The sequence below is a fragment of the Heptranchias perlo genome, chromosome 7, assembly GCF_035084215.1.
Source record: "Heptranchias perlo isolate sHepPer1 chromosome 7, sHepPer1.hap1, whole genome shotgun sequence".
In the NCBI taxonomy this organism is placed as follows: Eukaryota; Metazoa; Chordata; class Chondrichthyes; order Hexanchiformes; family Hexanchidae; genus Heptranchias; species Heptranchias perlo.
In genome coordinates, this window is record NC_090331.1 from 78,666,849 (window position 1) to 78,691,800 (window position 24,952).

The 24,952-nt window shown below is 46.0% G+C and overlaps 1 protein-coding gene across 1 annotated transcript in view; it reads right to left on the reverse strand.

Moving 5' to 3' along the window:
* LOC137323891 (aryl hydrocarbon receptor-like) overlaps positions 1-24,327 on the reverse strand; it is a 157,473-nt gene extending 133,146 nt beyond the window's left edge. The window contains exons 1-2 of the mRNA XM_067987937.1: positions 23,833-24,327; positions 23,458-23,645 (exon numbers count right to left, since the gene is read on the reverse strand). Coding sequence (XP_067844038.1) covers positions 23,458-23,645; positions 23,833-23,891 — 247 coding nt within the window. The 5' untranslated portion in view covers positions 23,892-24,327. The remainder of the gene's footprint in view (positions 1-23,457; positions 23,646-23,832) is intronic.
* Between the last annotated feature and the right edge of the window lie 625 nt (positions 24,328-24,952).

Consider the following 24,952-nt stretch of genomic DNA (forward strand, 5'->3'; position numbering starts at 1 on the left):
TGGCATTGACACAAAGGCACAATCTCATTAAGGGGGTGAAAATTTCTCAATCTCAGCTGTCCCGTTTGAATGAAAGCTGCCCGGCATTGGTATGGCATTTATCACAGAACGGGCTGGATAAATATCCTCACGGCCAAAGAAAAAAAATGGCAGGCAGTGAGTGTGGCGCACTGACATTCCACTGGGATTCAGAGAGGGAAGTGGCTGTGCCCCGAAATGGACAGAGCATCGGGTCACTGTCCCCTCATTGGGGCTGGTCTTCCTTGTGCTGTGTGGCACTGTACCCGGCAGCCTCGGGCAGGTTTACTCGTGTGCGGCGGCGGGCGGGGGGGGCGTTTGGAGAAGGGTAGACGACAGCCCAGGGACAACAACCAAGACACGCACAGTCGCTATCTCTCCTGCGTATACCCACGCACGCCTAAGGGAAACGTAAACATTTACAATCTCACTCGCCCTCCAACCACTGGCGATTTTGAGCCATTGTTTGCACAGGATTGAGAGGAGTGGGGGGCGCAAAGAGAGAGAATGAAAGAAGAAAAGTGATTCAAATGGCTGTGCCACTATAATTATTTTTTGAACAATTTCTCTCTCTCTTCTGTGCCAGTGATAACAAAAACAACAGTGCAAAATTTAATAAATTATTAACGAAATCATGAGTGATGCCAACTCGAAGGAGCAAACGTCAGCATCTACTCTGTAAAACCCAACCCTGCAATTCAAGTATGGTGCGAGAATGGGGGGATGGGGTGGGGGGGAGGGGAGGGGAGGGGGAGGAGGAGGAGGAGGGAAGCACTCATAGAAGATAGACTGCCAAAAGCAGCTAAGAGCTGCTGACAGTTTTACGTCCCGACTTACAACACACTTGGTCAGTTGAAAAGCCTGATGAAACCTGTGGCTTGTTTGCTTCTTTAGGAAAGTGCTCGCCATAAATGATTCATTCTCACTCCATCATGTTTTCACCAATGTTTTATTCATGTCGCTCGAGTCGTTTTAATAACTCATATCGGGCGCATTAAAAAAAAATAGATTTACAGAGAGACACACAGGCTGCTTCCGAACTACGAACGTCAGATGCCTCTCAAAGGGCTAGGCCGGAAAATCTGGACTGGGCCCGATCGCACCGGAGCTAGGATTGTCAACCCTCCAGATTTGCCCTGGAGTCTTCAGGAATTAAAGACTAATCTCCAGGACACTGCTGCGAACAACCCAGGAGAAAAATCATTGGGGTTTTTAAAAATTGTGTTTTTAAAAATTTTCTTTGAACACGTTTGTTTACTAGTTATAAAAATATTAAACATGGGGGAGAAAAGGCTGTCTGACTGACAGTCAACAATCATCCAACTGGGTAATGAAGAGTCTATTCGCTTTCCAATTGTCATGGGAAGGCAATGTGCCACAAGTATGGGTGACCGATGGCAGGAGTGCGGGGACAGGTGGCTGGAGGTGGAAGGTCATGTGATAATATGTCCAGGAATATGTCCAACCAGAGTTGGCAACCCTAACCGTAGCGCGGGTATTTAAATGGAGTCAGCAGCTAATTTACCCGGTTTCAGTAAAACTACTTCACTTTGCTCAAAACCAGTGCCAACATGATTGAAGCACACTATTGTGTGAAAGAAATCCTCTCTTTTTGCTGTTGTCGACGGTGTGTCACATAAATTGACATCCCTTAGTAGCTGCTATAAAACAATAAAGCTCCTCTGATAGCCAGGCACGTAAACACCCTGAACAGCACCCTACAGTACAAAGTCATACAAAAAGAAAAAGAATACCTTTATCAGATCGCTCAGAAGTATCTCACAATGCACGGCAGTCATTCCTGTACACAGCAACATCCTTCAAACAATAACAAGGCAAATGACCAGCCAATCTGTTTTTTGATGGTGTTGGTTGATGTTGGCCAGGACTCGCTCTTTTTGAATCATGCCATGGAATCGAACATCGACCTGAACAGGCTGACAGGACCTCAGTTTAACATCTTATCTGCAAGATACCACTTCAGACAATGACCCTTTCCATCAGGGAATGATAAGGGATTTGCACATAAAGGGTGGGCCTTGAACCCACAACCTTCAGATTCAGATGAAAGTGCTACCTACTGAGCCAAGGTGATACTTTTGGAATCAGAAAGATTCCAGATTCAATTCTTGGTCTTGGTGCACACACTGTATTTTCTGAGCGGGTTTATGCCCCATGGTTTTTGTTCCCTCGTCTTTCTTCCCACCACCCACACCCCCGCCCCAACCACGTGCAGCCCAGAAGCCCAAGCTTCCACGACTGCCTGCTATTTCAAATAAGAGTGCAGCCCAGATGACTATCCTCTGGAGATTTTATTGCTCTAATTCGCCCTTCCCTGATTGCTGCTCTGCTTCAATCCCCTTGCAACGCAGCTGTGATTGGGAACTGGGAGCAGGAGGAAGCTGCCAATCAAAGTTGGCCTCACTAGTCCACAGTGCAATTCCAGTAATATCTCCATCAGATCTATTTAAAAAGAAACATCAGATGTTTTCACCTTAAAAAAACAGCCAATCAAATGCCAATGTGTCTGCCTGGTCAATGTCAATTTTCCAGGCCGTCCCCATACATTGCTTCTTCCATCCGATTCTGGGGGGGCGGGATCACTTCAAAGAAGAAAATAAATCATGTTCTCCCATAATTTGACTCTCATGTAGGCCCACTGGAAGCCAAATTAGAAAACACAGGCCTAGTCTTCAGCACATGTGCAGAAGCCTGAGTGTCTGCTTTCCAAATCAGCCTCCAGAGGGCAGTGACAATGGACAATATAATTACAGCAGAGTGTCTCAAACATTGGCTTGACATCACTCCCAAAACCCCAGGTTACAAATAAAAGTAGTTTAAGATTTTTCTTTTGCTATACTGCGAGGACATCCCAAGCTGTTACCTCACACATTGCGGTCCGCCCACTAAATCATTCCCAGAAACGGACATCTGCGTACCATCTGGGGAAACCCAAGTCATTTCGAGTCATTCAACGTAAACTTATTCAAGCACTTAGTAAAATAGTTTATGGGCTTTGAGGAGGGTGAGGCCGATTCTACTGAAGAGCATTTGTGCTTGTTCAACATGGACTCGAAGCCAAACATTTACCCACTCAGTGCTGCAGAGGTCCATTTGTAATTGGGGTAATTTTCATCAGAGTGTAATCATGGCATCTTTAGGCAACACACCAAGGATCCCATTCTCTATTCTGTCAATTGTTGAAACTGTCTAAACTGATTGATTTGTTGGGTATCAGAATCAATGGTTTGACTAAGTACCAGGATCAATAACACAACTTTAAACCCTTTCTCCCTCAAATTGAAGAAAGTACTTGATGCAAATGTGCCCCAGCAAGGCAGGCAATGCAGCATTAACTGATGCTATATTTGCATTTCATCAATGCTGTACAAACGAGGCAGTGCTGTACAAGCGAGGCAGTGCTGTACAAGCGAGGCAGCGCAGGGTACCTCAACTGTCATGAGTAGTATTAATGCCTGTTCTGGTGCTGTTTTGTACTTGGTCAAATGTAAGTATGTCCGAGAATATTGGCACCCCATTACTCCCCTCCCACATCCAGCAAATAAGGTCAAAGCAGCGCACAGCTGAAATCCAAATTCACCACGTGAGGAAACGAGGCACGATTCCAACACCTCGTGGCAGATTGCAAATAAACTAACTCTATAAAAAATGGAGGATGAATAAAATAAAAGTCGCAGGCCTGTGTTGAGTTAGTCAATGTCAGTCAGGGTAGCGGTAAGGACACTATTACTGAGGCAGTGCCCCTGGGCTAGAGAGGAATGGGGAAGAAAAGTCAGACAGTTTCAAACTCCTGGTTGTCACCCAGCGCCTTCTACTGCAAAGTGTTTGCGTGTGGATGTGGGGAGGATCGAGCTGGATTGTCATGACCGGACAGTTTAATAGTCCATTGACACTGATCAGACAAGGTGATGTTGGTGAGACACTGATGGACTGCCAATGCTTGTGGAAGTCGATCCCAGCAGGTGTTAGCACCGGGGCGGGGGGAAGAGGAGAGAAAATTGAACAAAGGAACATTTTTTTTTTAAATCAAATAAAAGAAAGACCTGTCTTCATATAGGAACCTCAGGATGTCCCAAAGTGCTTTAGAGCCAATGAAGTACATTTGAAGTGTAGTCACTGTTGTAATGGAGGAAATATCACTTATCCGTTACAACAATTTCAACAAAAAAGGTAAAAGAAAGTCTGATACCTCCTGCCCACACCACTGGGCAGGGCTGGTGCCCACAAACTGCTCCTCTACGATAGATACCCCAGATTGGTGGGATGCCTCAGGAAAGGGGGTGCTCACTATCTGCTTCATAACCAACTGCTCTTACCATCAATGTGCCCTCCCCTCAGCTCAGAGGCACTTCAATTCAGGCTCCAATTTGAAATAGTGTCATTAAGCAACAGACAGCTGGGAACCGCCTCCACACCAAGCACTGGGAATAAGCAGAACCCTGACACTTCAAACAGATTCCTGACTAAAATTAAAGTGCTGGTGAGGGGAAAAGCAAAGTGGCAGGTTGTAACATCTAAGTAGCACTTACTAATTTCACAACAACACTTCTTTTTTGAGGCAGCACTATCTAAAACGGGGCGGACTCCATCAGTGCTCAAATATCATGAGAAATTTCTTGACGCAAAATTAACCCCTTCTGCATTCATACAGTAATTGCTCGGTTGAATGGAGGGTTTGTATGAAGCTTGTACGAACTTCCCTCCACTTCTTCGAATAATGCCATTGGATCTTTTCCGTCCACTTACGAGGGGGCAGACGGGGCCTTGGTTTAACGTCTCCGACAGTGCAGCACTCCCTCTGAACTGCACTGAAATGTCGGCCTAGATTAAGTGTTCTGGAGTGGGGCTTGAACCCACAACCTTCTGACTCAGAGGTGAGAGTGTTACAACTGAGCCAAAGCTGACACTTGCTAGCTCCTTAATTTTAGTCCATCACTTCAAATTACTCTGATCATTATCACGATCAGAGATACAACAGCATTCCACTTTTATACAATAGAAATGCAGCCAATCGCTCCCCTGCCATCAGATGCACCTAGAAATAGGGAAGGGTCACCTTAATTTATTCTGACTGCAGCGGGTCTTGTGAACTGCCTCCAGATCGCCCCATTCCACCAATGCCTGGCTTATCGTGCCAGGTGGGAAGATACAATAGGGGAGAAGAGCGTCTCTCCGGCAGGCCAACATAACTCCGCTCTCCCAAAATCGGTGCAGCAATGTCAAGGGACCTTTAGTGTCAAAAGGCACAGCCCAAAGTTGAGAAGGGTATAATCTACAGTTATACTGCCGGCTGTGTTCACCGTGAAAAATCATCCTAAATTAGAAGTTTCATCCTGAAACTTTATTTTTTATCAAGAGCCTGTTTAAAGTATCTTTCCTGCCCTCCAACCCTGGTCACTTGTGCACGGAAGAAGTTACCAGCTGGTCTCACACTCGGCACGTTCTCCGCTCCACTCACCCACCCACAAAAGGACTCCACATTCTGCCATGCCATGGCACTGAATATTGCAGCACCAACCTATCGCCCACCCTACCCTGGACCTCTCCTCTCACAGACCACGTTACAAAATCCAAACACATTGTTATGGAGATGGTGCTCTTTAAAATGGAGGGATTTCAGCAAAGTTAGAATGGTTTGTAGATGACATCTGAAACCCAAGATTAAATTACAGCCTGGCTGCTCACTCACCAACACTTATTGATAAATGATATGAAACACAGTCTCAATAAAACAAAAACCAACAGTTGCTGAAGACTGCGAGACACTATTGTCAAATTCTCACTATCCATCAACAGAGTCACATCATTCATGGGACTGGGTAATCAGACAATTACCTTGCAAATGGTTCAAAAATTATACAGTAACATGGTGTGTCACTGAGCAATGTGGATCAGAAGCTCCCAGTCCCCATTCCCATTCTGTGCTCCGTTATAATACAAGCGTTTATATAGTACCTACACAACGAGCTCAACCTACAACAGTGCAGCACTCACTCAGCACTGGACTCGACAGTGTACCTGTACAATGAGTTCACCCAATAATGCATCCCTCCCTCAGTACTGTATACAAAACTTACCTTTTCCGCTGAAGATCAGGTGTGGGCGCAGCATCGGGGGGGAAGCGGGGAAGATTGCAGAGGGACATCGGTAGGGGGGAGGGGGGAACATCAGAGAGGGAGACAGGGTGGAAAGGTAGGTTTATTTTGTTTTTTAATTTAATTTATTTTGTTTATTTTTGCCTGATCCGGCCCGTCATGCCTGGTGTGGGGAACCCGGAAGTTGGTGGGTTGGAGCCGGCTTCCGAACCCGCTCGGGATTTTCACAGCCCCCCCCGTCGCCCGCTCCCAACGCACCCGCAATTTGATTTTAAAATTGAGCCCAATGAATACACACTACAACAGTGCACCTGTCCCTTAGTACTGGACTAAATTACTGCCTACACAATGAAAATAACCTACAACAGTGCAGCACTCCCTTAGTACTGGACTGAACTGTGTGCCTTCATTGTAAGTTACACTTTTACAACCTTCTCAACCAGAGAAAGGATTAAAAAAAAATTCAGCCAAGGTTCCTATTCCTGCTCACAATCCAACGACCCCTGCTGGAATTTCACAGGGAAAGCTTTGGTTCCCTGTCTGTGAAATAAATACAGAACAGCAACTAAGTACGCCACATCTTTTATAAATATTAACAGTATTTTTTGACAACACACACACAGCAGTCAACGCTCCAACTCTGAGTCACTAACATTAGTGAAAAACTGCAGTTTAAACTTTAATGCCTCAACGCCATTTCATTAAATATGAATTGACAGCATTTTCATTTGCATCGCACAAGCAGGGACACGCAGCACAGCACGAGGTGTGAAGAAACAAGACCCCGGAACATGACAGAAACCATAACAACACGATGGCGCTCTACATCAGACCGTGAAGTAATTAAAAAGAGAAAAAAAAGGAGGGATGTAAAGCAACAAAAAAGGCCTCTGGTTTGAAGTGCTCAGTTTAGTTGATGTTTCAATATTGCTGTGCACAGCTGTGTTCCATAAAGCACAGAAAGCTCCCCAGAGACTTTAGCAAGGCGCCCCACTTGACTTGGAAACAGTGTTACTTCAATCTGGTGTAGCACCTGATACCACAAGACACAACCCTGTTAAGTAAACAGAAAACAGGATTTCGATCCCATTCCCGCGCTGCACAACTGTTCCGGATATCTGAGTGTATCTGACTGAAAAATCTTCTGCAGGACAGCCAAATAAACACTGTGGCTCCTACAATGGCCTAGGAGGTATTGTGCTGCCTGGTGTGGCACTGAGCACGAGACTTCTCAGGTGCAATTCCCAATTTGTGCCGAGTTACTTAATTTCAACCCAGGCAGCAGTTGAGGCACTCAATTTGGCCTCAGTGTCCCTGGGGAGAGGAGGAGGAGGTGAAGGGAAAAAATTAATAATCACCACAGCACCCCCTGCTCATCATTCCAGTTAACTCCTGCTGGAAAGTGCACGTGTGTGGGTCTGGAGCAAGGGCTCGGGTACGATACATCGCGAGACCCACTGTCTGGGCTCGTACAATTAGAGTGCTCAATGAGGTGAGGGCAGGTTGCATCCATTGAATCACACCCCAACAAAGGTCAGCACTTTCAGGAGATGGGGGAAAATGAAGGGAGGGAAATGAGGGGGTGGGGGAAATGAGGGGGTGGGGGAAATGAGGGGGTGGGGGAAATGAAACTCACAGGGCAATATAGTTCTCTCATCGCATAACGACCTGGCTCACATGAATTCGCCATGGAAACAAATGTACTTTTGACTCAATGTGGTCCTTTAATGGTTAGGTGGGAGAGTCAGGCATTACTGACAGCTGTCAAGATCTATCCAAAAATGACGAACAGGAGAAAAAGAACGAACTTGTCTCCCACACCCTCTGGATGTCCCAAAGTACTTCACAGCCAATCAAGTACTTTTGAAGTGAGGTCAATGTTGTAATGTAGGGAAATTGCAGGAATCAATTTGCGCACAGCAAGATCCCACAAAGAGATGGTCTGTTTCTGGTAACGTTGGTTGAGGGATAAATGTTGGCCAAGGGACGAGGAGGCTGTGCTCCAGTCCCTCGTCCAAGTGTCCATCCATCACACGTTTGCTTCGAGAGTAAGTGGGGCCGGGCTATCTGACCACGAGAGGCATCACAATTAATCCCAACATCCACACAAGTGCACTTTCCAGTCAGAGTCACAGAATGGAAATTGGGAATGGGAAAGGTGGTTGATCATTCCTCTATCAAGCCAAGGAGCACTGAGGCCCTCTTAATCGCCCTCTGAAATGACCTAGCAAGCCACTCAGTTCTAAAAATCTTGCTACGAAAAGTCATAATAAGAATAAAACCGGATGGACCACCCGACATCGGACCACTAGGCACGGACACGACAAAGGCAAACCAAGCCCAGTCAACCCTGCAAAGTCCTCCTCACTAACATTTGGGGACTTGTGCCAAAATTGGGAGAGCTGTCCCACAAACTAGTCAAACAACAGCCTGACATAGCCATACTCACAGAATCATACCTTTCAGCCAACGTCCCAGACTCTTCCATCACCGTCCCTGGGTATGTCCTGTCCCACTGGCAGGACAGACCCACCAGAAGTGGCGGTACAGTGATATACAGTCAGGAGGGAGTGGCCCTGGGAGTCCTCAACATTGACTCTGGACCCCATGAAATCTCATAGCATCAGGTCAAACATGGGGCAAGGAAACCTCCTGCTGATTACCACCTACCGCCCTCCCTCAGCTGATGAATCAGTCCTCCTCCATGTTGAGCACCACTTGGAGGGAGCACTGAGGGTAACAAGGACACAGAATGTACTCTGGGTGGGGGACTTCAATGTCCATCACCAAGAGTGGCCCGGTAGCACCATGACTGACCGAGCTGGCCGAGTCCTGGAGGACATAGCTGCCAGACTGGGCCTGCGGCAGGTGGTGAGCGAACCAACACGAGGGAAAAACCTACTTGACCTCGTCCTCACCAATCCACCTGTCGCAGATGCATCTGTCCATGACAGTATTGGTAGGAGTGACCACCTCACAGTCCTCGTGGAGACGAAGTCCCATCTTCGCACTGCGGATACCATCCAACGTGTTGTGTGGCACTATCACCGTGCTAAATGAGATAGATTCAGAACAGATCTAGTAACTCAAAACTGGGCATCCAAGAGGCGTTGTGGGCCATAAGCAGCAGCAGATTTGTATTCCAACACAATCTGTAACCTCATGGCCCGGCATATTCCTCACTCTACCATTACAAACAAGCCAGGGGATCTTCCCTGGTTCAATGAGGAGTGTAGAAGAGCATGCCAGGAGCAGCACCAGGCGTACCTAAAAATGAGGTGCCAACCTGGTGAAGCTGCAACACAGGGCTACATGCATGCTAAACAGTGGAAGCAACATGCTATAGACAAAGCTAAGCGATTCCACAACCAACGGATCAGATCAAAACTCTGCAGTCCTGCCACATCCAGTCCTGAATGGTGGTGGACAATTAAACAACTAACAGGAGGAGGAGGCTCTGTAAACATCCCCATCCTCAATGATGGCAGGGTCCAGCACATGAGTGCAAAAGACAAGGCTGAGGCGTTTGCAACCATCTTCAGCCAGAAGTGCCAAGTAGATAATCCATCTCGGCCTCCTCCCGATATCCCCCCCATCACAGAAGCCAGTCTTCAGCCAATTCGATTCACTCCACGTGATATCAAGAAATGGCTGAGTGCACTGGATACAACAAAGGCTATGGGCCCAGATAACATCCCGGCTGTAGTGAAGACTTGTGCTCCAGAACTAGCCGCTCCTCTAGCCAAGCTGTTCCAGTACAGCTACAACACTGGCATCTGCCCGACAATGTGGAAAATTGCCCAGGTATGTCCTGTCCACAAAAAGCAGGACAAATCCAATCAGGCCAATTACCGCCCCATCAATCTACTCTCAATCATCAGCAAAGTGATGGAAGGTGTCGTCGACAGTGCTATCAAGTGGCACTTACTCACCAATAACCTGTTCACCGATGCTCAGTTTGGGTTCCGCCAGGACCACTCGGCTCCGGACCTCATTACAGCCTTGGTCCAAACATGGACAAAAGAGCTGAATTCCAGAGGTGAGGTGAGAGTGACTGCCCTTGACATCAAGGCAGCATTTGACCGAGTGTGGCACCAAGGAGCCCAAGTAAAATTGAAGTCAATGGGAATCAGGGGGAAAACTCTCTGGTGGCTGGAGTCATACCCAGCACAAAGGAAGATGGTAGTGGTTGTTGGAGGCCAATCATCTCAGCCCCAGGACATTGCTGCAGGAGTTCCTCAGGGCAGTGTCCTAGGCCCAACCATCTTCAGCTGCTTCATCAATGACCTTCCCTCCATCTTAATGTCAGAAATGGGGATGTTCGCTGATGATTGCACAGTGTTCGGTTCCATTCACAACCCCTCAGATAATGAAGCAGTCCGTGCCTGCATGAAGCAAGACCTGGACAACATCCAGGTTTGGGCTGATAAGTGGCAAGTAACATTCGCGCCAGGCAAGTGCCAGGCAATGACCATCTCCAACAAGAGAGAGTCTAACCACCTCCCCTTGACATTCAACGGCATTACCATCGCCGAATCCCCCACCATCAACATCCTGGGGGTCACCATTGACCAGAAACTTAACTGGACCAGCCACATAAATACTGTGGCTACAAGAGCAGGTCAGAGGTTGGGTATTCTGCGGCGAGTAACTCACTTCCTGACTCCCCAAAGCCTTTCCACCATCTGCAAGGCACAAGTCCGAGTGTGACGGAATACCACTTGCCTGGATAATTGCAGCTCCAACAACACTCAAGAAGCTCAACACCATCCAGGACAAAGCAGCCCGCTTGATTGGCATCCCATCCACCATCCTAAACATTCACTCCCTCCACCACCGGCGCACCGTGGCTGCAGTGTGTACCATCCACAGTGCAGTGCAGCAACTCGCCAAAGCTTTTTCGACAGCACCTCCCAAACCCACGACCTCTACCACCTAGAAGGACAAGAGCAGCAGGCACATGGGAACAACACCAACTGAACGTTCCGCTCCAAGTCACATACCATCCCGACTTGGAAATATATCGCCGTTCCTTCATCGTCGCTGGGTCAAAATCCTGGAACTCCCTTCTTAACAGCACTGTGGGAGAACCTTCACCACACGGACTGCAGCGGTTCAAGAAGGCGGCTCACCACCACCTTCTCAAGGGCAATTAGGGATGGGCAATAAATGCTGGCCTTGCCAACGACGCCCACATCCCATGAATGAATAAAAAAAAGGCCATATGTAGTCCCCTCCCCTCGCACCCTTTCCCCCCTCAGTTACAAGTGCAACCCAAATCAGATCAGCTAACTTAACAAAAATCCGTGATGAATCCTATATTTCCTGGTTTCTACGGCTTCCAATGGATAATGCATTAATTAGGAATAGACATATCAGGTGAGGTTACAATTGCTCAGATTCCAATGTCAGGAGATTCTAGGAGGGACAAATTTCTCAAAGCTGAAAAGTTAAATAAAGCATCAGCCACATAAAAAAGGAAGGTCTGTCAATATTTCACAGTAAGAGCAGCTTCAATCCAGACAAGAGAAAGAGCAAAATCATCGATATAATAAAATTGGGCAATATTTCTGCAGAGAGGCTGGGTATCATATCTAACACATTGCAGCTGTAATATGTAGCTCTGTTCCATAGAGTCTCCCAGACAACAATGTCCCAATCTCAAGCCACCACAGCACAAAGTGCGGGTGCTGGAATACAAAGTGGAGGAAGTTATACTTCAGGTGTATAGGACCTTGGTGAGACCCCATCTGGAGTACTGAGTTCAGTTCTAGGCACCACACCTCAGGAAGGATGTACTTGCCTTAGAGGGGGTGCAGGGCAAATTTACCAAAATGATACCCGGGCGAAAAGGGTTAAATTGACAGGACGGTTTTCATAAACTTGGCTTGTAGTCCCCTTAGATTAGAAGATTGAGGGGCGGTCTGATCAACTTAACTGGACCAGCCATATAAATACTGTGGCTACGAGAGCAGGTCAGAGGCTGGGTATTCTGCGGCGAGTGACTCACCTCCTGACTCCCCAAAGCCTTTCCACCATCTACAAGGCACAAGTCAGGAGTGTGATGGAATACTCTCCACTTGCCTGGATGAGTGCAGCTCCAACAACACTCAAGAAGCTCGACACCATCCAAGATAAAGCAGCCCGCTTGATTGGCACCCCATCCACCACCCTAAACATTCACTCCCTTCACCACCGGCGCACTGTGGCTGCAGTGTGCACCATCCACAGGATGCACTGCAGCAACTCGCCAAGGCTTCTTCGACAGCACCTCCCAAACCCGCGACCTCTACCACCTAGAAGGACAAGGGCAGCAGGCGCATGGGAACAACACCACCTGCACGTTCCCCTCCAAGTCACACACCATCCCGACTTGGAAATATATCGCCGTTCCTTCATTGTCGCTGGGTCAAAATCCTGGAACTCCCTTCTTAACAGCACTGTGGGAGAACTGTCACCACACGGACTGCAACGGTTCAAGAAGGCGGCTCACCACCACCTTCTCAAGGGCAATTAGGGATGGGCAATAAATGCCGGCCTTGCCAGCGACGCCCACATCCCGTGAACGAATAAAAAAAAAAGGTGTTTAAAATGATAAAGGGATTTGATAGGGTAGATACAGAAAAACTATTTCCTCCGGTGGGGGAATCCAGAACAAGGGGACATAACCTTAAAATTAGAGCTGTGCTATTTAGGAGGGAAATCTGGAACATTCTCCCTCAAAAGGCTGTGGCTGCTGGGACAATTGGAGCTTTCAAGACTGAGGTAGATAGATTTTTCTCAGATAAGGGTATCTAGGGATATAAGGTGGGTAAAGGGAGTTGAGATACAGATCAGCCATGATCTAACTGAATGGCGGAGCAGGCTTGAGGAGCTGAATGGCCTACTCCCGTTCCATATGTTTCATGGAGGAGGAATGGAAAGTCAGTCCAGTTACACCCATGCATTTCCCAGTGGCCAGTTGTACAAGGACTTTGGCAGAGGCCTGCTGACCCTTTGCCCCTTGAGAATGGTTCATGATGCCAGGAGGCCTACAAAAGGATAGAAATCATAAACAACTGAAAAAAGTAAATGGAAAAGTATCCCATCTGTGACTGAGTCAACAGATCCTCTCTCCCCACTAGACAGGAGTTTCACAGTGGAGATCTTTATCTCCTACCTTCCTGCCTGAGAACCTTGTGCCTGGATTATTGCTAGGAAGCCATGACTTTCCTTGAAGGGTTTTAGCTCATTGGAGAGCAAGAAATTGTTGTGGAGTTTGGGCTATTCCCAAAATCACAGCAGTATTTACTGAAAGCTCCCCATTCAAACTATAGGCCTTAAAGTTTTAATAGAGGCCTTTCTCCAACACCACGAATGCTTGTCTCTCTCGTGAGAGAAAACAAGAACTTGCAAATCCCTTAACCAGGCTGCGTAGAGAGAGAGAGAGAGAGAGAGAAAGAGACAGAAGACTGAAGAAGTGGACGATAACACTGATATCACTTGGCCAGTTCTCATGTGATATGTCCAGCTGCTTTTGCCGTATTCGTGAGGGTTTTTTGGGCGAGTGAACACCTTTGTATACTGTAAGGTTGCCAACTCTCCAGGATTGTTCTGGGGTCTCCAGGAATTGAAGATTAATCTCCTGGACATTGCTGCGAGCAACTCGGGAGAAAAATCACAGGGGCATTAAAAAAATGTGGGTTTATTTCACTTTCTTTGAACACTTCGGTTTATTAGTTATACAAATATTGGAGCGGGGAAGAAAGGCTGTTTGATTGACAGTCAAGAATCGTCCGATTGGTTAATGAAGAGTCTGTTCACTTTCCAATTGGTGTGGGAAGGTGGTGCGCTGAGGATGGACGTGTTGGGTGACCAATGGCGGGAGCGTGGGCGTGGGGTAGTGGGAGGCAGCTGGTCATGTGATGAAACCTCCAGGAATACATTCGACCAGAGTTGGCAACCCAAGTATATGGCTCGTGGCTATAAATCTCGGGCCTGTTCAATACTGACAGCTCTGCTGGCATGTGATGAGGCTGTGTAGGCGCATCCTTAGCAAGCTCGTTCCACCAAGAATACTAATATTGACACGTAACTTTCAAGGGTGTCAGAAACCAGAAACCTAAGTGACAGACAGCTATATAATCAGCTGTAATAGGGATAATGAGTACCACAACTAATCAGCTGGAAGACTAAAATCATGTCCAGCCTACAGCAAAATGAGCCTAGTCAAGAGCCTGAAATCTCCACTGCTCGGGCTAGGCCTAGGTCTAATTCCAGCCACTCCTTTTACATTTCAATTGAACACAGGCAACGATTTTGAAACCAAAAATAAACAAAGACAGACAGAGAAAAAAGACAAAAAAAATGAGCAACTGAGTGAGTATCCAGCAAACTTCCGAGTTCCTTAGTTATGAGTCAGAGGACAAATCAGTGACCTTATTTAGCAACAAGGTATTCACTGGAAGTGCACCTAATTAACTGACAACATTCCAAATAAATTCATAACATAGCCGACCACGATTTTAAAAAAAACAGGAATGCACACTTGCTGCATTTGATCTCTGACCTCGTGTAATTAATATCATTAACTCAGTGCAAGTAATCTGCCTGGATCTTTTGGCAGCACCCTATCAATGACTTCCCCGCAACAGATGTTAGACTAACAGGTCTAAAATTTCCTGGTTTCTCTGTCACCTAATTTTTTTTACAATTATATTAGAAGAAGAAAGGTAGACTAGGGTAATGCGGACCCTTTAAAAAAAGGTGCAGGTAATGTTACAATTGAAAATAAGGAAATGGCAGACTTGCTGAATAATTACTTTGTCAGTCTACACAGTAAAGGAAGAGGATAATATACCTGACATTCAAGGGAAACTAATAATGAATCAAGAACTGGAAGTAACTAAAGTAAGAAAACCCACATAAGCAAGAAAACTGTATTTGAAAAACAATGGCACTAAAGACTGACAAATCCTCAGGACCTGATGGTTTCCACCCCAGGGTTTTAAAGGAAGCCGGTGAGGAAATTGCAGATGCTTTAGCCATAATCTTCTAAAGCGCTCTCAATTTAGGAATTGTCTCTTTAGATTGGAAAATGGCAAATGTAACTCCATTATTTAAGAAAGGTGAGAGAGAGAGAAACCAGGAAATTATAGACCTGTTAGTCTAACATTTGTTGTGGGGAAGTCATTGAAATCTATAATTAAGGACAGCGTGATTGAGCACTTAGAGAAATTTAGCTGATTAGAGAGGGCACCCTGGATTTGTAAAGAGTAAGTCATGTCTAACGAACCAAACTGAATTTTTTGAGGAAGTAACTGAAGTAGTAGACAGGGGATGTCTATGGATGTAGTTTATATGGACTTCAAGAATGCATTCAATAAGGTTCCACACAAGAGATTGTTAGCTAAAATTAAAGCTCATGGAATCGAAGGCAAATTGGTTTAGGAGATTGATTGACGGTAGAAAACAGAGAATAGAGTTAATTGGTATGTACTCGAATTGGAAGGATATGACTAGTGGTGTCCCACAAGGATCCGTGCTGGGGCCTCAACTATTCACTATATTTATTAATGATTTGGATAACACAATAGAGAGCCATATATCCAAGTTTGCAGTGACACTAAAATTGGTGGCATTGTAAGTAGTGCAGACGGGAGCATAAAATTACAAAGAGACAATGATAGATTAAAAGAATGGGCAAAACTGTGGCAGATGGATTTCAATGCAGTTAAGTGTGAGGTCATCCATTTTGGACCAAATAAGGATAGATCTGAGTATTTATTAAATGGTGAAAAGCTAGGAACAGTGGGAGTCCAAAGAGATTTAGAGGTCCATGAACACAGATCACTAAAATGCAGTAGTCAGGTACAAAAAATAATCAAAACGGCTAATGGAATGTTAGTCCTTATGTCTAGAGGGCTAGAATATAAAGAGAAGGAAGTTTTGCTACAGCTATACAAAGCCCTGATTAGACCACATCTGGATTACTGTGTACAGGTCTGGGCACTGCACCTTTGATAGGATATACTGGCCTTGGAAGCAGTGCAGAGCAGATTTACCAGAATGTTACCAGGGCTCCAAGGTAAATTATAAGAGATTACATAAACAAAGCTTGTATTCCCTTTAATTTAGGGGGTGATTTGATTGAGGTTTTTAGGATTTTGAAAGGAATTGATAGGGTAGAGAGAGAGAAACCTTTTCTGCTGGTGGGGGAGTCTAGGACAAGGGGACATAACTTTAAAATCAGAGTCAGGCCATTCAGGAGAGAAGTTAGGAAATGCTTCTTCACACAAAGGGTGGTAGAAGTGTGGAACTCTCTCCCACAAAAAGCAGTTGATGCTAGCTCAATTAATAATTTTAAATCGGGGATTTATAGATTTTTGCTAGCCAAGGGTGTTAAGGGATATGGAACCAAGGCGGGTGGATGGAGATAGGATACAGATCAGCCATGATTTCATTGAATGGTGGAACAGGTTCGAGGGGTTGAATGCTCTATTCCTGTTCCTACATTCCTATCAGTCATTAGGTCTCGAGATGTCTCAAGGCTAGTACACAACACAAGCACAGGACGATACTTCAGGGCCAGGATTGGGAACAAACCACCTACGTTTGGCTTCAGTTCAAGTGAGAGTTCCACAGGGTTACATCAGGACAGGCAAGCAACAGTCTCAAGACTTACAGCAGCAAAAGGATTGGAGGAGTTGGGTGGTGACACAGCACATTGGACAAACTGCTTGCCCATTCACCTCTCCGACCTGGGTTTGAATCTAGCAAAGTCAACTAACTTGCTGAGGTTCATTGTTTATTCTTTGGGCATGGCCGTTTGGGTGAGGTACCTTATCATGCCCTGGAACCCGAGCAAGTCAACATCTTCAGGAGGGGAGAAAACAGTTGGAAAATAGAAGAACGGAAATCCCCACCAGCATCAAATCCACATTAAATGGCTCCACTTGGGGAGTGGGCATGGTTACAATCTCCTGATCAATCTGTGTCCAAATGTTGCCCAGGTCACTTTATTCCCCCTCTAGTTTTAATGCTCTCCTCGGCTACTTCATGGACTAATATCAAAACTCTTATGTGGAATTTCTGAAGCATTTCTCCCACAGCTGCACGACAGCACAACTTGGTATCTGACCAGCTTTGAAAGACAGCTGAAACTAAACAATAACTGAATGGGTTCTCCAGGCAGCTCATCAAGTTTATCCATTGGGCAGCTGAGCCACACAGCACGGGGATTTCAGGGTCAATCCTCGTGTATACTGAGTTAGTTGATCTCAATCACTGCAGCAGTAGGGCTGCTTAGAATTATCAGCATGCCTGGGCTTGTGGGGGGGGGGGGGTGGTGGGGAGGTGAAAGATCCTGTTCATTACACTGTGGCCCCTTGCTGGAAACACGACTATTTGGAAGCCAGACGAGGACATGATTAGGCGTGGCTGTGATGCCTCTCCATTGTTGAATAGCCCGCTAATGGCACCCACTGCCTGGCCTCGCTTGGGTTTGGCACCAGAGGGCCATCGGCCTGGGTCACTTCCCCAGCAAGCGTGAGCACTTCCAGGGCAAACTGGAGGAGGAGTAGGTTGAACTCGTTCAGGATAATGCATTTGCAAAGACAGAATGTGATGGGAAATGACAAAAGTATTGTAGGAATAAAACAGGGCTACACATATATGGCATGCTCCAAGGTACATCAAGGGGCTACACATATATGGCATGCTCCAAGGTACATCAGGGGGCTACACATATACTTTGGAGCAAACTGTATATCAGTTAATGTGGGAGAAATACACATTTTGTAAGTGATTCATTGAAGCAGCATTCTGAACACAGTAAGAAACGAACAAGCAGAGCTCAGCATGATAAGAATATCCAGTACCAGAGATGAGTGTCACTATTCCCACATTAATACCATTTGGTCAATCTATAGACTGCAGACACTGTCAAAAGATCAACAACACAGGGCAACGCAGACGGAAAGACAAAAGTCACCCAGCCCTCAGGGACACCCCTCTTGGTCCGCAACTGTGCCAATGAGCCCCAGGTTGGCGACAGTCCCTCCCCCATTTTGCTTTGCCCCCAGTTGATACCATTGATTTCTGTCCTGGGCTATGTTTCTACAGCCGCCAGCCACCCTCCAGCACCTCGCCTAAGTGTCCATTTTTCATGTCTGAGCGTTGGCAGACTGTTCAACTGCGGGGCACTTCACGGTGAAGCCCAGTCCAGTCTTCAATTGCCATCCACATATACAGCCGACCAGCACAGATCTCAGTGTGGGGAGCCAGGCTGATAATTCCCTTCCCTAACTTAGGGACGCTGTAGTCCCCCCTACTGCTGCCCTGACTGAGATCAGAAAACTTAGCACAGACTGGAAACTGAATCTGGAACCCTTGAACTTTACCTCTAGGCCATCAGGATATTAAGATCTCTTTTGCTCGCCGCCTATCTCCCCCTGTCTCTTGTTTCCTACCCCACGCCCAGCCTCAGGAAGATTGGGAAGTATGATGCAGTATACAGTGGGCTGATTATAGTCAACATCCTGTATCCCTATGTCACAGCAGGCTCTGTAACAGTGTCTGTACACCGATAAATTAGAAACAATCCCAGCATAAACACTGCTTCAAACAGCGGCCAAGGTTCACTGGACTGGATCCAAGGTGTAGCGTTACATTGTACAGTTTACTGTCAATTGACCTTATAAGCTGCTTCCTCCTTTCAGGGGAAGTCTCGCTGTCACTACCCCCCTATAAAAAGGAAAACACACAGAGTTACAGAGAACTAAGATCAAATCTAACATCCTTTGTTTGCTGCTGATTTAAGATTCAAATATTTATAATTTTGTGTTTAAATACTGAGTGCTAATGACATCTATTGAAGGAACCAGTTTGGAAAGTCAGTCCCACTGTCTGGAGAACTGATGTGAAATACACATAACATTGAGATGATTACAGCACTGAAGTGCCCCCAGGCTTAGGCTGAATTGATAGTACCACTTTTGCGCCCACATAAAATGGTTTTGGATGAGCATCTATGCAACTCAGAAGACTACCAAGTGCACTGAAGAAGAAGACAGACTTGCTTTTATACAGTGCCTTTCACAATTTCAGAACGTCCCAAAGCATTTTACAGCCAATGAAGTACTTTTGAAGTATAGTCACTGTTGTAATGATGGAAACACGGCAGCCAATTTGCGCACAGCAAGATCCCACAAACAGCAACGTGATAATGACCAGATGATCTGTTTTAGTGAAGTTGGTTGAGGGATAAAATATTTGCTGGGACTCCCCTGTTCTTCTTCAAAATAGTGCCATTGGATCTTTTACAGCCACCCGAGGGGACAGACGGGGCCTCGGTTTGAAGTCTCATGTGAAAGACGGCACCTCCGACAGTGCAGCACTCCCTCAGTACTGCTCTGAAGTGTCAGCCTAGACTTTGTGCTCAAGTCTCTGCAGTGGATTTCCTAACAATGCAATTAGCTCCCTTACTCCATGCTGCTGAAGTTCACTAACGTCCTCCCGTGCCCTATAATAAGGCATGGATATTTTACTTTTGAATAAAAAAAGGGGCACGGTCTTCACGAAGATGTTTTGTTTATTTTATGAGGAGATAGGAAAAGGAATGTGTCAATTTCATAATGACTACGTCTCATGTAACTAACACACTCGATGCGTTTCAGCGTGACTCGCTTTGTTGCGTTCTCGCAAACGACAAGAATAAAAGTCATGAGGATGGGGACAGGAAATAAGCAAATAAAACAGAGCACTAGCCCCAAAAGAGAAATGACATGAGGAGGGCATACTTTCCCAAAACGGGAATTTCTTGGACTCAGCTAATTTCCCTGTCGTTTACGTGGCTCCAATCATTGCTCCCAAGCCCCCAGACTTCCTTGAACTTGTGAGTGCCACCACTATCAGTAAGGTAATTCCATTACCTGTCCCATCACATCTGCTGCCCTTGCAAAGAGAATCAGAATTGTCTGCGATTGATGTCTCAAGCTGGTAGTGTGGGCAAGGCCCATAGCATGATGGTGGATGTATTGCCTTTTGTTGTTAAGTCCTTCCCAGTATGTAACAATTACTAACACAGACTTCAGGTAAATAAACCAGCTCATGTGCAAAAACGAACATACCTTGCAATATGCAAAGTCTGCGACTCTTTGCATACTGGAGAATAAAAGGACTGTGAGGTGAAAACATCAATTTAATCCCTCAGTTCTTATAATACTGCCAGCTGCAGAGATACCTGCACAATCAAGACTGCCTCAAACTCACTGCTACCATGCCTTTTCCCCTTAGTTTATACTCAGATGCATGTCTGTGCTTATTAAGCTGAGGGAATAGGATGGAGATGCAGACTAAGCCAATATAAAGACATCACCTGCCGTTACTGGTGAAAACCATTCAGCTCATGCCTGCGATGATAACACCACACAGTGTCCGCCCACTGCTTTAAAACTCAGATCAGTTTAACGCCAAACTGCACAAAACAGACTTAGAAACAATACGCTCGGCCACACTCCTGTCAGCTGACTGATCTGAAGTGGAAGTAGTCGGGTGATTTAGGTTTTTAATATTTGTAAGAGGACAGCTGGGAATGCCGGTTTTTAGACAAAAATGAGTAGAATCACAGGATGCGTTCCCCGAAACAAAAGGCTAAAAGGACACCGAAACTCAGCATGTCATCAGAAACCAATGGCCCCATTTATTGGTTATTAATGCAAATGTCATTTTCATCATTCTCTTCTCTCCTATTACGATGCTGATTCATTCTGGAATAGTTATACAGCACAGGCAATCCTCTGTAACCTTGCCATAGTGGCCATTCTTCATGTGCAAGCCTTGACAGTGATTGCTGTAAGTTCGACTATGGGCGGCATCACAGCTGAGCCCAATCCTATCTACGCCTAACGTTTACATCGTCAGTAGGAAGCACTGGATATACTTCCATCTCCCCAACTCTCTGCAACGGCAGGACATTGGAATCAGATCCAATGGATAGGTAGGTCATCAGAGGTAGTCGCCATTTCCAGCCAGATCCGCACAAGATTGTTCGTGCAACCCTCCTTTGCCCTCTTGGTCTCACCCAGAGACACACCACAGCCCAGTTGAGAGTGAAGGCAGGTGGCTTCCACCAATGCCCGTATATAATGTCACTAGGCAGTACAGGGGTACTGGAAGGTCATGGTGCCATGCTACGCTTGAAGAGAAATCTAAGCAGAATCTACTGAAGTAGGAGAGATAAAAAGGCTGGCTGAAATGAACGTTGTTTTCCAGAGTGGAGATGGTCTTGGAAAGCTCAACACTCTCCAGACATAACGTGTGCTCGGAAGTATGCCCATGTAGAAAATGCTACAACATTTTCTTACCGACTGAGGAGTATGGGAGGGGTAACGTTTCGAACTTCAGAAAAGTCAAATGAAACACGATTTATTTTAGCCACTTTCTGTCTCTGCATTGAGTACCACCCAGGCTTATGACCGACAGACGCCAGCATCAATCATCGTCCCATTAGGGCAGTCCTTGGGGAACGTTAAGTCTCTACAGCATTCAGTGAAAGGTCAGAGTCAAAAATTCCTTCATTACACCACTTCCCAGTCTCCGGGATTGCTTACCCTAAGGGATGTGGCCAACCATCCAGTCTTCCTGCAGATTAATTATGACGGGAGGGGGCGGGGGGACAGGGTGTGGCCTTTTAATTAGTTATCCATTGTTTAAACAAAGAAATCATTGAAGACAGAGTCTTTGTAGACAGAATCTGCCTGCTTCATTTGACATGTTGAAAAAGCAGCAACACATACTATTATTCATTTACAAAGTCCAATTGTGATGCCCCCCCCTTTCAATTTTCTCCCTCACCTGCCTGACTCTTGCTGGGGGTATAGTTCAACATGTAAAAACAGGGATCCTGCTACCAAAACAAAAAACAAACAAACAGATGATTTGCTGATATTGAATGGATTTACAGTCTCCTCAGCGGTGAAAAGTGTGATACCACAAATAGACTTCTCAAACAGTGGAAACGACAGTGGATTGGGTGGAAATCAGACTTGAGCCAGCAGATAAATGGTTAATTTCTGTCTTAGATTCTGACGCTGAATAAATTAACCATACATGGAATTTATTTTATACAAGTTATGCCTTATCAACATTAATTAGTATTAGTCTCCAATACATGGTAAGCATGCAAATAGGTGCTAATGCTGCATTATTTATCTCTACCCATGAAGAATTCACAGAGAACGCATACATCACCCAACAGGGGCTGCATTGGTGTACATTGTGTACATGACACACACAGAATTTTTTTTTAATTGGGGAGGGGAGGGGAAGAGTCGGGAGGAATAATAGAAGGCAGGAAGTTTCAGGCTGGGAGGTCCAGGATATTCTGCGAGTTTGAGAATGAAAGAACCACAACTGGGGAAACACGAGGATAAGTCACATCCAAACAGGATGGAGTTCTTTAAAAAAAAGTTGCAGTGTTGTTTTATTCGCTCAGTGCTTCTCGTTGCTCTAAGGTGGGTGGGGATGCAGTGCAATGCTCTGCATTTGTGACATCATGTGAGGCATCTCAGCCAGCAATTTAACAGAAAAAATAAATCCACAGTGGCAGCACTTGTCTCGAGAGAAACACCAGGACACACACTCCTGGTTTAACGAGTGTGTGTGGCGAGAACGCACCCTCAACTGAAACCCGCCTGCGTTTTGTAGCAGATCCGCATTAAGATACAAACGGAGATGCGACTCGCCAAGTGAGGAAAAACAGCCTGTAACTTTGAGGGGTTAACACGGTGCAACATTAAACTCTGCCGCTCGTTCCGGCAATGGTTAGAACTAGTGCTGTGATCCTAGGCACTGCTGCAATCAGGCAATACTGCACACTCCAGCCTGTAATATACGCATAAAATTCCTCACACTCTGATCTGCAGAGTGCACACAGGATGAATAGAGTACAATATACACAAAGCTGCACACAATGCAGTCTATGATATTCACCCTCTGTGATGCACGCCCCCTGAGTCTGTGAAATACATAAACAAGATGAAATGTACACACTAATTTGCAACATGCTGCACATTCTGGAGCCCCTGCCAAAAATGTAAGTGTGTTTGATCCCTGGTCTGTGCTGAATTATGGTTATATAACGCAGACTAGCAACGCCGCAGCTCGCTCTCGACACTGCACACCCCCGTGAAATACACACAGCGGTCCTCCAACTATATATATGTCTGTATGTATGTGTGTGTTTCTGTGCCTGTGTGTATATGTATGTGATTCCGTGCCTCTCTGTGTGTATCAATGTGTGTATCAAAGTGTGTCTGTGTATTTAATCGATCTGCTCTCCTACCGTTGAAGAAGCTCTTCACTTTCAGATACCCCACGCTAAGGCGCAGCACAGACAGTTTGTCCAGTCTGGCTCGGACATCCTCGGAGAAGGGCAGGAGGCTGGTCAGCTTGTCCAGTTCACAATTCAACCGATCCCTGTGCCTTTTGGACGGATTCGACTTTACACCGTCGATAGGAGGAGGTTTGGGGCTATTTATACATTTTTTTTAAAAGGAAAAAAAAAACAAACAAAAACGAGGAATGAGTCAGGCTCTCTCAGAACTACACAAACAATTCTAAAAACCGAGCTACATTACTAAAACTGGACTCCCTTTTAACTGCAAGTTGTTTCCTCATTAACTCCAAGTCTCTGACTCTCCCCGGGTCCGATCCTTACCTCTTCTGGACGGGTTTCTTTCTCTTCTTCATGGCGTATATACCGCCAGCGCTCAGCATGTTGTCGGGATAGTCTGTAAATGTATCCAAAGGGACTGGGGTAAATATATATCTACACAGTGACAAAGTGTCTCCGAACCCCTCCACACAGCCGGGATCGCCAGGTGCCCAAGTTTCAAGCTGTGTCCCAGATCGCAGCGACCCCGGCTAAGAAAGATCCCAGATTCTGTGGTTTACGAGACTGCGGTGAGGGTGAAGAAATCGTGCGGAGTCGGCAATGGCGAGATCCCAACTCTCTTGTGTTGTTTTTCTCTCTTTAACTCGATCGGTCACACGTCGGTTCAGTTCTAGCAAACATCACCAAACGATCCTTCGGTTCACAATGTGCCCCAAATTCTTTCTCTCTCTCTCGCTCGCTCCCACTGCTACGAGGAACTTTTCTCTCCGCTTCTCTGCATGTGTGTGTGTCTCTCTCTCTCTCTCTGCTTCTCTCTTCCCCCTCCCTCCCCGGACTGAGCTAAACCCATTTCGCCTGACATCATTGGCTCCAACCCGCTCCACTCCCGGAAAAGGAGCGGTGATGAAGGAGGAGACTGTTTAAGGTGGTCCTGGTCCTGGCATTTGGGGGGGGGGGGGGAAGGACGCTCAAGAATTGGGGAGGTCTCATCATGAGGTAATCGGGGATAGAATTTGGTTCCTAACAAGAAGTGAGGGAAATAACAACAACCTGCATTTATATAGCACCTTTAAAGTAGTAACACGTCCCAAAGCCCTTCACAAGAGTGTTATTCGACAAAATTTGACACAGAGCCATATAAAGAGATATTAGGACAGGTGACCAAAAGTTTGTTCAAAAAGGTTGGTTTTAAGGAGCGTGTTAAAGGAGGTAGAGAGGCGGAGAGGTTTAGGGAGGGAATTCCAGAGCTTAGGGCTTAGGCAGCTGAAGGCACAGCCGCCAATGATGAAGCCTTGGAAATCGGGGATGCGCAAGAGGCCAGAATTGGAGGAGCGCAGAGATCTCGGAGGGTTGTAGGGCTGGAGGAGGTTACAGATATAGAGAGGGGCAAGGCCATGGAGGGATTTGAAAACAAAATACGTAAAGTCACCCTCACAATTTTACA